Genomic DNA, 17,339 nt, shown 5'->3' on the forward strand with positions numbered 1-17,339 from the left:
ATGAGCCCTTCTTAAATTCTCACCAGCCTCTCTGTTTGCAACAAAGGCTTTTTTTTTCCCCTCTCTTCACTGCCTCCATTATGTATCTGAGGCAAATGTGACGTAGGAAATGAAATAGGCTGAAACCATCTAAATCCTATAAGCTCAGATTTCCCTGTCTTCTGCGTGCTTCCAGTATGCCTTTCAACCCATGCCCATCACATTAGCGTGAATTAGGTGTGAGACAACGATTTTTCCATTTCCATCTATGGATTGATCTTACAGTCAATGTAAGATGGATTGTACTGTCACTGAGCTTTTCATAGGACAGATGAAAGCCCACGTAAATATTATGACTGTTCCTACAATTAGCCATCTTCACATATCCAACAGGCAAGCATTACTGAGCACCCATCACCTATGACACATTGTTCTCTGATGGGCCTCCAACTGAAGGAGAGAAATTCAATAGGGTGTGATGAGGATTATGGTCCAGGTCAACACAAGGAGAAGGGTTCTTGTCCAGTGTCAGGGTAGGGGTGTCAGAGCAGGCCTCCTGGAGAGGATTAGGGCTGAATGTTAAAGAAACAGCAAGAGGAAGCAGGCCAAGAGAAGAGAAGGTGATTGGGATGACAGTTTTCCCATCAGTTTCCGCTCCTTGCACCCCTCTCTCCACTTTTCACATCTGGGGAGAAGTTGGTCACGTGATCTCCTAACCTCGCTGTCCTCTCTCACCTGGTCTCAGGGAACTGCAGACGAAAGAGCACCTCTCATACGAACCTAAGCTAACCATGGGCTGCGCCTGGGGAAGGAAGCGTGCGAGCTGTCGTGACCTGGACCACGACGGTGGGGCAACTGTCTGCATCCTCACAGGCTTGTCAACTGGTGCGAGAGGGAGGAGACCCCGTGCCTGCGTGTGTTCAGCACCTTCTGGCAGAGGTTCAAGAACAGGCTGACCGGGTTGGCCATCAGGATCCTGTGGTCCCTGACAAATTGTTTTTCATGTGTCTAGCAAGTATTTAATAAACTCTGGTGTAGTAATTTTTTTGTTGTTGGGTGCTGGTAGCTCCAGAATTTTGTGACCACTGTCGTGGTTATAATGTCTGTGCCTCACTTGTTAACGCTACTTGGTCTAACCTTATTCACTACTCTTCATTCACCAAACTTTGTGCTCAAAATACATAAATACTATTTGATGTTGTATTCCTCCATTCATTTCATCCACAAAACAGAAGTAAATAAGATTTGGGGATGCAGGGTAAAATGGTAAGCCTCATTCGATATCATTCAAATGCATCTAATTTCCTCTTTTGAAAAGGTGCATATTGCATTTCTTTTCTTTTTTTTTTTTTTTTTTTTTTTGCTGTACGCGGGCCTCTCACTGTTGTGGCCTCTCCCGCTGCAGAGCACAGGCTACGGACGCACAGGCCCAGCGGCCATGGCTCACGGGCCCAGCCGCTCCATAGCATGTGGGATCTTCCCAGACCGGGGCACTAACCCGTGTCCCCTGCATCGGCAGGTGGACTCTCAACCCCTGCGCCACCAGGGATGCCCCATATTGCATTTCTTGCTAATCTTCAGTTCATAATTCCTCCAGGAAAATAATTCAGACAGCTTTCATACAGGGTAGGAATCAAGCAGGGAAGGGGTTTGTGGAGGTGGTACCCGTGAGCTGATAGTGACAAGCACCTGAGGATTTTTGACTTGTACTTTTGTGAATTGAGAGAATGCATAAATGATGTCGGTGAGGACAAGTACAGATATTTCATATAGAATAGAATGCTAGTTATGACATTTGTGGGTAGTTTATTATTTTTTTAGTCCAAATGATCTTGATGTGGAAAGATGTTTCTGGGAGAAGGTAATCAGTAACTGATTTTTTTCCCCAATCACCCTTGCCAAATGTGACTGTTACAATACAATTACAATACTATTGAGTGATTATTTGTAAAATGATTTATAAATGTAGGAAATCCATCTCTCCACAGCCTAAGTTACACTTAAATTTCAGGAAGTCTGACTATACTAAAGAGACATTTCTTCTAGGGCAGTCTTCTTGGTAACTTTGAAATTGTTTTTATAAGTTGTTCTTTTCTCAGATTCAGTTCCTTCTGATGTTTTGTGGCTCACTATCACTCACTGAATAGAGAAAAATGTGCCCTACGCTTCCTGTGACAATCATTTTGCTGACAGAGTGATGGTGTTTTAAAATATTGCACAGGAAGTGCATTTAAGAAAAGTCCCTTGGGACCAGAAGCAGAGCCACCTCTCTGCAGAAGACCTCTTGGCTTTCAGTGTAACCTAAGTCAGGATTGGGAACCATCAGCTGTCACAGAATTCAAGCATATTAAGGGCAGTTTCTTTGATTCTCAACGTTCACTGTTCATTTTTGATTGAGAAACCTGTACAGTTAATATGGCAAAGTGCACAGATAATGTCTTAACAACTGAATCATTCTGCAGGATTTTTTGTTTAAAACTGGGTTTCAGTGTAAGCAAATGAAAGAAAAAAAGCCACAGTTTCACAAATACAACTTCTGATCCCTGTATGGAGGTAATAAATCATTTCGTTTCCTTGCCTCAATTTTCCTACTCTCTACCCTAAAGCAATTTGTAATGTTTCCCTTTTTGAAGGGGCAGTTCATTAAACTCTCAATTTCTCTATAAATTAAGATAGAACCTATAGATACCCCAAATCACCGAAATGTGAAAAGCTAAATTGAAGATATTTTGTCTTCAATAATGCCAAATATCTAGATTTTTAGAAATTTATCAGTATTTAACTAGATAATTGGCACATCTTATTCTGTTATGCACCCATTTATTCACCTTAATAAAACTGATAAGTCAGTGCGTACCCATTGATTCATTCTCTTACCAGAATATAATCATCTGTGAGGAAGAAATTTTTAAACACTATGAGTGATAATATTACAGTTAATGATGTACACCTTTTGATTGAATCCCACACAGTCAGGGAGGCCAAAAGCATAATATTTTCCTATGATTCTTAATAGTTACTTGGCTTAAAAATCACATTTGATATTTTCCTTCTGAAAAATCTGTGGCAAACCCATACACTGCAGTCAAGATTATAGATTGGTTAAGAAGAATGAATGTACCTATTTGGTTTTAGGTTGAAATAACAAACAGTTCCTCATGATCATTTTTGTGGAGCTATTATCCTAGAAAGGTCCCCAAAAGCTTTGTGATTGCCACAATCAAAGAATACGGTGTCCTGTACTATGATACTCAGTTTAGGAGAAACCAAACAGAGAGAGGTTACCTCACTTCTCTCAGGGAAAATCAGGAGTTGAACACAGGACAGGAGATGGTCTTTGCCACATTCAGCTCCAGGCTTTTCCCACTAGACTTTATTCTAGAAAGCTCACTAATGGTCAGGCAGACCAAGTACTACACAACTAACCTTTATCGGGGTTTTTACTTAAGAGAGGCTAATTTTTTATTTCAGTTGCTCAAGATAAGAGTTCTGTAAAAGGTGCCCGCCATCCTTGGCCCTCTGGGCATTATCACTAGGATTAATTGCTTGTGGCTATTAAAGAGAATGCGGAGCAGAATGTTCTTCCTATAGTTTATACCGCTGGTTCCTTTCATGTGATTCTTGACATGTTTATTTCTACCCTTAATGCAATGAAATATTTCACTAATAAAAAAACTTTCTATGAAATTGCACTGGAAATTGTATGTTATGTCATCAGATGTCCAGTGGTCTGTGGAGTTTCATTTGAAAGATGCTCTCTGCCCTCCTGACGGACTCAGGCCTGAGTCACACCCTTGGGCCACCTCTGATTTCAGCTCAGCTGCAGTTACAGCCAGCCTGACAAGCCCCACTTCAAGAAGGTCCCACACTGTGCTCTTCTACCTCAGAGCTTTCTCCAGAGCCCCGGAAGCCCCTCAGGAGCATGGGGGTTAATACTCCTATGTATTGACGCTCAATCAAAGGGGGCAAGAGTCAGCTGACAAAGGTACCAGTCCTCAGAGGGACAGTTCTCAGGCTCATTCTACTTGGTTCCTCAGCTAGGGTTGCCCACACTGGAAACTGCTTCTTATCATCATTTCTTCATCCCCTGTCTCACTCTACCCACCCCCTCACTGCTGCTTCCAACCAAATAATCTACCTGCACTAACATCCTTATTCAGGTCTGCTTCCAGGTAAACGCAAAGTGAAATGCAGACAAGTCCACCCAGAGGGCTCAGCAGGATCAGAGAGCTGCTGGAGAAATACCAGACCTTTGTTTCTGTGGACATTTGGACTGAAGTTATTAGTCCAAAAGTTTAGATTACCTTTAAAACCTTTCCCATCCCAGTAATATTGCAACTTATTTCTGAAGTCAGAGCAAGTCCAGATCAATCATAAAATATTTAGTTCAGTGTTACAAATGTCCTTATGTATTAAGGACACTTGAACCTCAGCATAAGTGCTTCCTAGGAATCCCAAATCTGCTTCACTGGCTCCTGTCACAGGAGAAGCTCCTTGTTTGATCATAAATGTAAACTTTCAACTAAGTTTCATGATGCTCTGGGAACCTGACTCGGAGTTGAGGGAAGGCTTGCCCAAGGAAGTAACATTTAACTGAGACTGAAGAATAGGTGTTAATGAGGCAGAGCGAAGCATTTCAGACAGAGGTAGCAGGAGGTGCCCAGGAACATGTTACAAGCGACTGAGAAAATATTTGGCTGGGATTCAGAGAAGGAAGAAGAATAGTGGGTGATGAGGCTGAAGAGAAAGGCAGCCTTATTGAGCCATGTCAAAGGTTTTGGTCCTTTTCAAGGCAAACGGGAAGCCATTGAAGTATTGTGAACTGGGTTGTTGGTCAGAGTGTGTGTGTGTATGTGTGTGTGTGTGTGTGTGTGTGTGTGTAGGGGGGCTGGAATGGGAGATACGACAGGTTTGTTTAGAAAGACTCACTCTAGCTGCAGGGTGAATAAATTGGAAGAGAGTCAACGTGGATGAAGGGAGGTCAGTTAGGAGGCTGTTGTGTTAGGTGGTTCCTTTAGGGTCCCCACTGGATCTTGTCTGGGTGTCATGCACTAGCCTGCAGGGTGAATTCCACAAAGCCACATACATAGCATAGGTCAAGTAATGGCTTTAATGGGGAAAAACAAAATTCTGGAAAAAGGAAGGCACAGACCCTCCATCTTCCTGTCATCCCATGGTGAGGCAAGCTGAGGGCCAGGGCACTGTTTGGTCTCAGTGCAGAGGGCAGACTCCTTCTAGTCCACCTTTTTATAGGGTGAAGTATTGTCAATGGAGGAATACACAAGCAACTGAACAAGGGGCAGTTTGGACTTGGGCTGCCCATGGAACGTTGCAACCTCCACTGCTGGGGTGAAGAAGACACCAGTTACGTGGGACATAAGGTTGGGTGCAGCCCCTTCCCCTCCCCGAGGAGAAGGGGGAACCCCCAGCCACAGCTAGCTCATTTGCCAGACAACCTAGAATGAATTTTGCTCATTGCACTGCGGTAGTCTAGGTAGGAGCTGGCAAACTTTTCTTCTGTAAAGGGCCACTTAGAAAATAGTTTTGGCTTCGCAAGCCTCTCTGTCGCAACTACTCAACTCTGTACTTGTAGCATGAAAGCAGTCCTAGACAACATGTAAGCAAATGCATATGTCTGTGTTCCAACGAAACTGTGGACAAAATAGGCAGCAGCCCACATTTGGCTCATGGGCTGTCTGCTGATCCCTGGTCTAGGCAAGAGATTACAGAAATTTGAATCAGGAAGATGGCAGTGGAAATGAAATATTTTAGAAATATTTAAAAGATAAAATATATAGGACTTGGAGATGAAAATGGGAAAGGCAAGGGAGAGAAACATGTCGAGGAAATCATTCATTCATTCCACGGTACTGAATAAGGGCCTATCATGTGGGTGGGCGCTCTGCTAGCACCAGGGACACCGCCAGTAAATAAAACAAAGTTTGCTGCCCTCATGGAGCTAACATTAAATGGGGGCTGGGGGGCAATAAATAGGTGGTGGTAATAAGAATATTAAAGCAGCCAGTGACAGGAGTGGGATGTGCAATTTTAGAAAGGGTGATCAGGGATGGCTTCCTACTGAAGAAATAGTCATCCATTCTTTTCCATCTGAGATCGTTCTCCCCTTCCATCCATAATTTCTGTGATTTGGCTCAGCTGCTGCTGCTTCTTTCTCGCAGGCTCTCTTGAGGGCTGTCTCCTCTGGTCTAATTACTGATGCTCAGCTGCATCTTCTCACTTGATCCTCTCTCCCTGACAATCTCATTGGCACCCAGGCTTCAATTACACCCTAAACGTGGGCCTCTCTGTTCCACCTCAGTCCCACATATCCAAGCGCCATCTGGATATCCTCAGCCAGGTTGTCCTCAAATCCAGTAAGTAAAGAAAGGAACTCATTTCTTCTTGTCTGCCTCCCAAATTCCAATGACATCACAGTGTACAAGCCAGGAACCAGGGACCCTTGCTAGACGCCTCTTTGCCTGCCTCTCCACACCCCATCAATCATCAAGTCCACCTGCTCCCCAGTCTTCATTCCTGCTGTCCTCATCCGTATATCAGCGTTCTCACTGGGACTTCTGCAATGACCAATATTAGCATTATTTAATTGTATGAGTAGGTAACCCATTTACATTTTCAAAAACTAAACGGGCTTTATACTGCAAAGTCCTCCCTCTACCCATCTTCTTGCCACCCAATTCATCTTCTCAGAGGCGACCGATGTTATTCATTTTAAAAATGTATCTTTCCAGGAATATTTCATACAAATATATGTAATTACATATTCTAGCCCTCTTTTTTTTCCCACCCAAATTGTAGCATTTAGAACACATATAGTGTTCTAAATTGTGTTTATATAATTTACCTTTGAGATCTTTCTTTTCAGTACATAAAGAGCTTTACTTGACTGAATAGTATTCCTTTGTATGAATGCAACTATTTAAGCAAAACACTGTTTCCTATCATTTGTTATTATAAATAAGGCTGTAACCTATAACCTTATATTCCATTAATTTTGCCAAATCATTTACAAGATAAATTCCTAGAAGTAGCATTGCTAGGTCCAAAGACAATTTTAATTTCGATAGACACAATGACTTTGTTTTTATTTTTATTCAAGTTACAGAAGCACATAGATTTAAGAAGCAAATAATTCTACAAAGTGTCTACCAAGAATTCTACAAAACAAAAAACAAAAAACCTAAATGGACATCATTCTCAGAGGCACTTCTTTTAGCCTTCTTCTTTTTTCTTTCTTTCTTTCTTCTTCTTTTCCCCACCATTACCCCATGACTTTAAGTGACATGCTGCTTCGTGAATTTTCGGTTTTAGTGTTATCCACTGTCTCTCCACTATGGAGAATAAGGATTTAGCTTTCTTTCCTACCCTGTCTTCATTGGACACTGGTATTCAGCCTGCTGCACATCTTTTCCAAGGGGCCTCCCTAAAGCAAGTTTTTAAGGGCTCTCAGGCGGCACGCCACGGCGAGCTTCCCAGAATCTCACATTGGTTGCGACGCTCCACACCACGTGAATCCACTGACCCCCGGAAGCAAGCCAGGCCGGGGGCGTTCCCTCTCCACGCTCCACCCCCTACGCCTTTCAGGCGTTCCGGCTTCTTAGGCTAGGCCAGAAAAGAGGCGGAACTCCGAGATGCGGGTGTGGTTTCCCACCGGATCGAAGAGCGGAGTGCACCGAGTGCCGCGGGAGCAGCACCCAGGTCCCCTGCTCCCGCGACATGGCCTTCAACTTCGGGGCTCCCTCGGGCACCTCTGGTACAGCTGCAGCCACCGCGGCCCCCGCGGGTGAGTGAGTCCCCCAGACCTTCTCCCGGGGAGGAGGGAAGGCCTTTGGTCCAGCCCTTCGGTCCGAGACTCTTCGGCTTGGGGATCCTGGGGTCTCCTGCCCGCGCGGAGACTTTAGGGGCTTCGGTAAAGGGCGGGCGGCAGCAGAGCGGGCGGAGGCGGCTCCTGAGGAGGCCGCGGGGAGAATGGAGGCCCAACCCGGAGCTCGCGCGCTGCGGGTGGGTCGCCGCAGGGCCCTCTCCTCCTAGGGCTCGTTTCCCGCCGCCTGGGAGTCGGACTCGGAGAGACCGGAGGCGGCTTCTCTCACCCTTTGCCGGAGACCCATCCTTCCCTCCCCAACTCTACTCACCCCTCCCCACCTCAGCGTCCGGGACGGGCGCGAACGCTCGCTTGGTTCCCGCCGCTGGGCTCGGCGAGGACAGGGCTGGGGAGCCTTGGGCGCTGCTCTGCGGCTCCCTCGGCCCTGGCCCCTTCGGTTCTTGCTGCGGGACTACACGCTCCTGTCCTCCTTCCCGTCCCCGCCTCCTCGGCTTTCTTAACTCGTTTGGAGCAAAGTCAGGGTTTGTCTTTGTTCACTTCTTTGAAACCTCCTGCAAACTCTTCTAATCCTTACCTTGCTTTCTTTTCTTTTCTTCTTTCTTCTTCCCCCCCCTCCCCCTTTTAAAATTCTGTTTGTTTCTTTGCCTACACGCCTATCAGGATTTGGTGGGCTTGAGACTGCCAACTCCACCGCCAGTGGGTTTAATTTTGGGGGTTTCGGATTAACTGCTAATCCTGCAGTGAACTTTAATATTGGGAATTTCGGTGTTTCTACTACCTCGGCGACTCCGTTCAATTTTGGTAACAGTCTGGCAAGTGCAGGTAGATATGCGGGTCGTCTGTGTAACGAATGTTGGGAGCTGGAGTCCAAGAATATTTTGTGGTTCCAGAGTTTGGGAAAGAACAGCGACTTGTCTAACAAGGAAAGGAAATTCATTTCCTAATGTCGAGTCAAAAACATTTGTACCAACTTTTGACACTCTTAAAAGATTTGGTTTGGGGAAGTCTTGCAAGTTATAAAGTTCCTTTGTTAAATTTGCATTTAATTGAACAGAATATACCTTCCAAGTGATAAGTATTTGGAATGGATTTTTATTTTGAGTAGAATATATCTTCCAAATTATTAGATATCTCTTTCGAAGTATAAGCTCAACAGTCAGGCCCCTTTTCCTGGAATTCTTGGACTCCTGCAGTCATTTTTTTCCATTTTTCCTGCATCTTTCATTGGAATTTCATTTGATTGTCCTTGTGTTTCCTGAGAGAAACAAGTCTTATACGAACAGCAGCAACCTGTCTTGTTTTTAACCTGTACGATAATAATAATGTGTTTCTTTGGCCAACTGAGCAGATTAGGATACATTTCTATAAGATAACGCAATTATAGAAAGAATCCCCAGTTCTTTACTGGAATTTTTGAGAAATGATCAGAGAGAGCAATTTAATTTATTGTCAGATAGCATTAGCTTCTAAAAGATAGGCTAGATGTCTTTGTACTCAAAAAGGTAATTATGAAGATTCTGGTATCTATATGGATTGTTTGAAGCTCGTTGGAAATTCTGCAAAACACAAACTATAACGTGTGCGTGTGTGTGTACATATATATATATATATATATATAAATAAATTTAAAATAGGTCTATGTGTACCTTGCATACAGTGACCCTATAGAAAAGCCTTGCTCCTCAGCTGCTCGTATATGAATTTATTATTCATATTCTCTTACATATGCCACTTATGCCCATGCCAATTATATGCATTTGGTAAGCATGATTTATTCCCTACGACATACTTGGGAAGTCTGGCATTTTGTGCAGTTACTTGTTACTGCAGTGTGAATATGACCTTGGCAATCTGATTCGAAAACGTTTTGAAGAATACTTGAAGTTCCAAAGATGAAACAATCCGTTATCACTAAGGTATATTTAAAGTGATCACATATCACTGTTGTTTGGTATGTTTACTTTTCCCTGTTTGCTTAAAATTGGCACTGGGTAAAACAAACATTATTTTGAAGTTTGTGTTTCCGACCAAACCCACCCAGCTCATAATTCAACAGTAATAAATAAACCTGTTGGTATTTGCTTGATTTCATGTTCATTTGGAGTTATCACTGTGAAGTTTTGAGTTGTGATAATATAACTGTTTTAACTACTTTTATGTATGTTTATGTATGTTGATCAACTTCAGCAAAAGGCTGATTGAAATTCTTGTTTACTTTTTTATTTTATATCCTTGCAGATCCATTTTTACTAATAAACATTTTCACATTATGGAGCATGTTAAGATACCAGTGTTTTTATTGTATAGCCAATTCAGAATATATCTTAGTTTTTCTGTGAAAATTAGAAGTAATGAAAAAGATTAGGAACAATGTTCAGTACTTTAGGTGATTTTTATCAAAATGTTTACAGTTTTCAGTACTGCAGTAGAACCTACAAGTAAATAGAGTATTTGGTTGTGCCTGCATGCAACATGTAGTCTATTCTTGAGTAATTTTCCAAGTCAGAGTCATATGATGACTGTCAGTGGGTTGGGTTTTTTTCCTTCTTGTATCTTTTATGTTATAATATTGATGAATCTCTGTCTCTTATGCCAGAAATATATGAGACTAAAAGTTAGAATCCCAGAGAGTCTGCAGCATAACTCAGCACTAATGGTTCAGACATTTGTCTTAAAAGTCTTTTTTGACACCACATTGGTGATCAGGTAAAGACTGACAGTAAGGGGAAAAAAGCCATTGTGTATTGGCCGGAATTCCATTCCATTCATATGTCAGCTTTGATATGGTTAAGATTAATTTCGTCTCTAGATTTATCTGAAAGTGAAATTTGTGTATCTGTCACTGTTGTGGCGCAGAGCCCTGTGATAGCTCTGCTCTCCTTGCCAGCCACTGCTGCCTTGTGATTTTTTTTTCCCCCTTATCTCTTCAAGAAACACATTCTTGTTTACATACCAATATAAGAGTCGGTATATTGGTATGTTTCATTTGAAAAGTTGCTCAGTCTTGATGGAGACTAAGTAGAAATATAAGCTAAAGTAGAGTATAAATTAATTCACCGAAGCCAGGGTTGCAAACTGGCAGCACAGTCTGCCAATATGATCTGTTTGTCACACTGTTTTAAAAATATTTGAATTAGTTGCAAAAAAATAAATTGACTTCAGGTTTAAAATTGTGTAAATTTCACACAGAAAATCTAGATTTTCTATTTCTTGGGAAAAATGGGAATATATAACACTACTAAACTACTACTACTAAATTCTAAAGCCCGCACACTACTAAATTCTCCTGCAGCAGTAATTTGCTGGAATTTAGGAACTGCTGCCATTTAAAAAAAACTGTTCACACTGATCCCTTCTGGCAGTCAATAAACACCTAGTCTGTTTCATTCATGAATGTTATCAGCCTGTATCTTGTAGGCATTTGAGTTTGCGACCCCTGCTGTAAAAGTACACAGTCATTTTAGCGTTAACACTATGACAATAGGCTTATTAACATGTTTACTCAGCTGTAGCTTAATCACCTCTTTAGTTGAAAGGTATATATTGCACTGTGGTATTTCTACTTTAAATACTTAGTAGCTCATTTCTTGCAACATATTGCCTTCTTGATTAGTAGTATAGTTTTTTAAAAATTGACGTTAAAGTAGAGAAAGGAAAAGTTAGACCAATATATTTTGTCTTTATGTGGAGCAATTGCTTATCATGTAATTTGAAAAGGAAATTACCTCATATGTATACAAAAGATTCTTCCTTGCTATTTTATTTATCCTTTTTTAATTAGGTGGGTTTAGTGGATTTGGGACACCGTCTACAACAGCAGGTTCTGCATTCAGCTTTTCTACTCCATCTAACACGGGCACTACTGGTAAGAGGACATCTTTTTTTTTTAATTTTATATTTTTGTGGCTGTGTTGGGTCCTCGTTGCTACGTGCAGGCTTTCTCTGGTTGTAGCAAGCTGGGGTTACTCTTCGTTGCCCTGTGCGGGCTTCTCGTTGCGGTGGCTTCTCGTTGCAGAGCACAGGCTCTAGAGCGCGGGCTCAATAGTTGTGGCTCGCGGGCTCTAGAGCGCAGGCTCAGTAGTTGCGGCGCACGGGCTTAGTTGCTCCGCAGCATGTGGGATCTTCCTGGACTAGGGCTCGAACCCGTGTCCCCTGCATTGGCAGGCGGATTCTTAACCACTGCGCCACAAGGGCAGCCCAAGAGGGCATCTTATATCATTTGTAGAAGCAAATGAGCTACAAGTCAGCTTTCTTTTTTTTACCTTAAACAATTTAAATTTTTCATTCAAAGGACTCTTCGGTGGTGCTCAGAACAAAGGTTTTGGATTTGGCACTGGCTTTGGCACAACAGCTGGAACTAGTACTGGTTTAGGTACTGGTTTGGGAACTGGTCTTGGATTTGGAGGATTTCATACACAGCAGCAGCAGCAGCAACAAACTAGTAAGTATAAGAGGTTTTCATTTTCAGATATAAAGCCATAACAATGTAGGCAACATTGTTGAGTGCACTGTTCAAAACACTTTGGTGGATATCTTTTTTTTTTGGAGGAATTATAAAGTATTCCAAAAGCTACTTCTTGTGTTTATATATGATGATAGCACCTGGCAAAGAAACAGATTGGCATGAGATTCTGATTATAAGGCCTCTGTGTTTAGTATCATTCCTTTAAAACTTTTGTTGTTGTTGATAAAAATAACACAAATATAGAAAGTGGCACAGAGGTACAGCTTCGTGAATTGTATATAAGATGAACGCCACTGTAACCACTGCCCATGTCAGGAGGTAGACCCTGGCCAGCCACTTCAGAAGCCCTCCAGGTTTCCCTCCTAGTCACTTCCCCATCAGAGGAAATATAGTTTTGCCTTTTGTGTTGATCACTTCCTTACTTTTCTTTATGGTTTTGTCTTGTATTGTTTAGTTTCATTTGTCTTAAATCTCTGTAAGTTCCCCTTTTAGCTCTTTCTTTTTTATTTATTTTTCAATTTGTTGAAGAAATCAGATCATTTATCCTGTAGAAGTTGTCAGTCAGAACTTTACTGATTGCATTCCTATTGTATAGTTAGCATATCCCTTTGTATAGTTAGCATATCCCTTTGTCCTCTGTATTTCTTGTAAATTGGGTTGAATCTAGGGGCTTATTTATGTTGATAGTTCAGTTTTTTGTTTGTTTGCAAGACTACTTTATAGGTAGTGATGTATTTTTATCAAGAGGCATGTAATGTCTGATTCTCTCTATTTTTTGTGATGTTAGCAGCAGCCATTGGTGATCATTACCTAGATCCATTAATTCATTGGGGGTTGTAAAATGGTATTATTCCAACCGTCTGATTCCGTTGTCATTTATTTGTTGAAATACTTCTATAAAGAGAAACTTTACCTCATCCACTATTTGGTTGATTCTTTCCCTTTATTCTTAGCTTTCAAAATAAAGAGTTTGTTCCCTATCATTCTCCAAAGGTAACCAATTTTTTTTTTTTTATGTCAGGAACTCAAGTATTTAAATTATTTGATATTTTTCAGTCCATCGCAGTTTTCCATATTGATGTTTAAATTGTTCCATCTTTGGCCAGTGTAAGCTTCTTCAGGTTGATTCCCAGGTCCTTTCAGACAAGTGTAGAATTACTCTTTGATAGCTTCCTTACTAGCTGGTGTGGCAGTATGTTCCAGGGTTATCTTGTATGGATTAGTTTATTTAATTATCACAAGAACTCTATGAAATAGAACTCTTGTTACCTCCATTTTATAGGTGAAGAGAGGTAACTGAGAAAATTGTGACTTTTCTATATATCTTCCAAGATGTAGTATAGGAACATAAATTCAAGTTCCTTGACTTCCTTTGTAATGCTCCTTTTGCTTTTCCATACTTTGCTACCTCTTAAAACCACTTTTGTTTCATTTTTCTTAGGTAAGTTGATTGATTGGCTGCAATTCACCCTACTCAGTCATTGAAGATTACTAACATATTAAACATGAATTTCAAGAATTATCTAACCAATAGGATGAAGATAATAGAATTATTCTTTCTGGTGTTACAATTATATCTTTCTTACTGTCCTTCTGCAACAATACAAAGTTTGATGGAAATCCAAGTAGTTAAGGAGAAGAAAGGAAAAGTGAAGTTTTTTCTTTGTTTCTTGACATAAAGTCTCTTCAACTATAAGTTATTATAGTTGTGCTTACTCTTGTTAGGAAAAATGGGAATTTGAATCTGGTGCTGTTCATTTGCAGAATGAAAAGGGCTCATTCTGCTGAGTGTATGTTTTATGTCAGGCACTGGGTATGTAAGGTTGCTCGTAGTCTACAATGAAATAGAATAACAAACATCCAATTAGGTAGAATAATTAACATTCAATTATAAAAAATATGTATGTGTGAAAGCACTAAAATAGACCCATACAAGGTGCTTTGGAATGTAGAGGAAGAGTTGAATCTTAAGGGAATTAGCCAGTTGATAAAGTCAGAAAAGGGTATTCCAGGCAGAGGGAATAACAGTGACAGAGGCATGAATGCATGGCACGGCGTGATGAATTTGGGACCTGCTGTTGAAAGGAGTTTGAGTTTAATCTGCAAAGATTGTGGAGCTTTTGCCTCATTTTTTAAAACTCCTGCTTGTATGAGGTGCTTGCTGTCTGGTTCCACCATCTCTGATATGTCTAATCTCTGTTATCTGCTGATTCCTGGACAGTACCTTTTCTTCATTGAACACTTTGGCAGCTGGCTCTGAGTCCTGCTTTTCTTTCCAACTTGTACTATCAATCTGGGTTATTTTAGCATTCACATGGCTATGTACTCAGACGGCCATACCATCTACCTTTTATTCCAAAGACCTTCTCCATTTCACTTTAGCCACAATTCTTACCTTGGACTTTGGCAACATCTGAAACTGTTCTAATTCCATAATCAATCAATAATCTAATTCCAATCATCAATAATAGTGCATAATCAAACATCCCACAACCTATTGCTCTTTTAGCCTGACTTTTCAACCACTTCCAACATAGTTGTTCCTAGACCTCATTAGGATCTTAGAGCGCTGACACTTTCTGCTCTTCCATCAGCTCCTTCCTGTCTCACTGTCCTTTCTAATTAGCTTAGAGCCCTTGTCCTTCCATTTCAGTCACTCTTGCCAGTATGCTAAACTTCCTTATCCTTGTATCATGTCTGCTGGAAAAAACAACCCCAAGCCTGTGTAAGCCCAACTGTCTGTCTAGATATTGCTTGAGAAAATCATAGAGTACAGAAGATTGAATCTCTAAATTCTTAATCACCAACCCAAGTTGGGGCCTCAACATTGCCTGGTAATCCTGTTAAGTTTTTATTTTCAAATTTTTCTCCCACTTTCTGTAAGTTATTTTAAACCTTTATTCTCTTCAAATCTCAAAGTTCTCTGTTCTCACTTTTAGTAGATGGCATTGACCTCTGCTTCAAAGAGAAAATAGAATCCCTCATTGTAATTCCTTCAGTTGCCCACTACCGAATCTTATTTATCTACCTACCGCTGTAACCCATCCTTTTCTCTTTTCGCCTGTGCTCTGGATCTCATATCCTCCCACCTTCTGGGGCTCCTTGTGCTGTTGATTATTTTTCCCAGCAGACCCCCACCCCATTCTACCTCTCACCCCCTACCAAAAACAAAGTCTTCAGCTTCTCTGTCCGAGGATTATTCTCATTCACATTTAAACGTCTGAAGTTTCTTTTTTCTAAAAACAGAAACAAAAAAATAAAACTACTTTAATTTCACATCTCACTTCGGTTATCTCTTGCTATCACTCTCTTCTCGCCTTCATAAACTACTTGAAATAGATATAGAAGAATGGGATCCCCTGCTGCTGTCTTCTGTTACCTCTTAGCCCACACTAATCTGTTTTCTTCTTTCTTTACCCAGTCAAATAGTTATGGTCATTAATCATCTCAAATCCAATGAACATCTACTGTTCTTTAATTGTGAAAAATTCTAATACAAAAATAGTAAAATGACCCCATGTTGTACCAACTAGATTCAACAAAAGTCAGAACTTGCCACATTTGTTTTATCTATATCCTCCTTCCCCCCTTCTTTTTTTTGAAAGTATCAGTACTTTAAAGCCAATCCCAAACATGTAATTTCACCCTTACTTTACTGCTTTACTGTGCTTCTCTCTTTAAAAACATGGAGTCATTCCAACGCACAATTACTAATTCCTTGGTATCATCCTTAATCAGATTTCCCCATATGTCTCAGTAAAGTTTTCTTCAGTTGGTTTATTTGAATCATGATCTAAACAAGGTCTCTTAAGCTTCTTTTTAGTATAGAGAATTCCCTGCTTGCGTTTTTTTTTCACCCCACTCATGAATTGTTACAGAAACTGGACCAGTTGTCCTGTGAAATATCCCCCAGTCTAAATTTTTTTCCTTGTAGAATCATTTGACTTTATGCCCCATATTTCTGGTAAATGAAGTTAGCTTTAGGTACTTTATTAGATTTAAGTTTGACTTTTTGGCATGAATACTTTGCGGGTGGTGCTGTGTGCTTCCTATTGTATCACATTATGAGGCCATCTCTTTTAGAGATGCAAAGATTGATCAGTGGGTTCAGGTGGTGAGAGCCAGTCTGTCTTGTAAAGTTCCCCATCAGTCTTTAACCTAATGGTTTCATTCATTGATGGTCATTGCCTCAATCAGTTATTTTATTAGGAGTTGCAAAATTAGGAGTTAGTGATTTTCTAGTTCTGCCCTCTCTTCCACACTGAAAGTCTTCTGTAAAAGGAGTTTTTCTTCATCCCCCCTAGACTGCTTGGTCACCCTGAAATGGAATCTGTGTAGGAAAGGCAGGATAAATTCTTTCTTTTTAACTGACAGTTTTTGTAAGAAGTGGTTGGTGGCCTGATTATTTCCAGTGGTGTCCAGGGTGTTGAGATTTTTCTGAATTTTTGATTTTTACTTTTAAAAATTATCATTTTGAATGCGTGAGATTTAGTAAATTGAGTGTGTTTGAGTTGGATGTATTCATTATTCTTTTTGATGCTCAAATTGTCACATTTTTGGCCAATGTGAGCCCTCAACTTCATCATAGTCTGGTCTTTTTTTTCTCTTACCCTATTGTTTAGTACTCCATATTCCTTTTGCCAGCTCATCTTCCCCTCCTCTTTGACACAGATTTTGCACATGCTGTTCTTCTTGACGCTACCCCATGGCCTGGCTGACTACTTCCTTTAGACCTTAGCTGAAGTTCTTATGGGACAGCCTTCTCTTAACCCTCCTGCCCCAAGTTTGATTAGCTCCCTCATTTAGGACTCTCAGAGCCTCTACTTCGAGGCACTTATCACAACTGTTAATATTTGTTTGATATGCTCAGTTTGTTTAAAGAACCAGTCTTGTTTACCACCATATCCTTAGTGTTTGCCTCTATGTCTGACACTTAAGGGATACTCAGTAAATATTTGTTGAATGAATGCATGGTGAATGAATGAATGAAAATATGCATGTATGTATATGTGTATGATATATAAAACCAGGAGAGACTGCATTGTCAGGAAATCT

General features: G+C 40.8%; 2 protein-coding genes across 5 annotated transcripts in view; both read left to right on the plus strand.

Annotated features, from left to right (window-relative positions):
* SCARB2 (scavenger receptor class B member 2) overlaps positions 1-3,666 on the plus strand; it is a 68,378-nt gene extending 64,712 nt beyond the window's left edge. For all 3 annotated transcript variants that reach the window (XM_060147989.1, XM_060147988.1, XM_060147990.1), the window contains one exon: positions 725-3,666. In XM_060147989.1, the coding sequence (XP_060003972.1) occupies positions 725-763 (39 nt within the window). In that variant the 3' untranslated portion in view covers positions 764-3,666. The remainder of the gene's footprint in view (positions 1-724) is intronic.
* A 3,987-nt stretch (positions 3,667-7,653) lies between these two features.
* The window catches only part of NUP54 (nucleoporin 54), a 39,797-nt gene continuing 30,111 nt past the window's right edge, over positions 7,654-17,339 (plus strand). For both annotated transcript variants that reach the window (XM_060147991.1, XM_060147992.1), the window contains exons 1-3: positions 7,654-7,780; positions 11,601-11,684; positions 12,111-12,260. In XM_060147991.1, the coding sequence (XP_060003974.1) occupies positions 7,714-7,780; positions 11,601-11,684; positions 12,111-12,260 (301 nt within the window). In that variant the 5' untranslated portion in view covers positions 7,654-7,713. The remainder of the gene's footprint in view (positions 7,781-11,600; positions 11,685-12,110; positions 12,261-17,339) is intronic.

The sequence above is a fragment of the Lagenorhynchus albirostris genome, chromosome 4, assembly GCF_949774975.1.
Source record: "Lagenorhynchus albirostris chromosome 4, mLagAlb1.1, whole genome shotgun sequence".
NCBI classification, from domain to species: Eukaryota; Metazoa; Chordata; class Mammalia; order Artiodactyla; family Delphinidae; genus Lagenorhynchus; species Lagenorhynchus albirostris.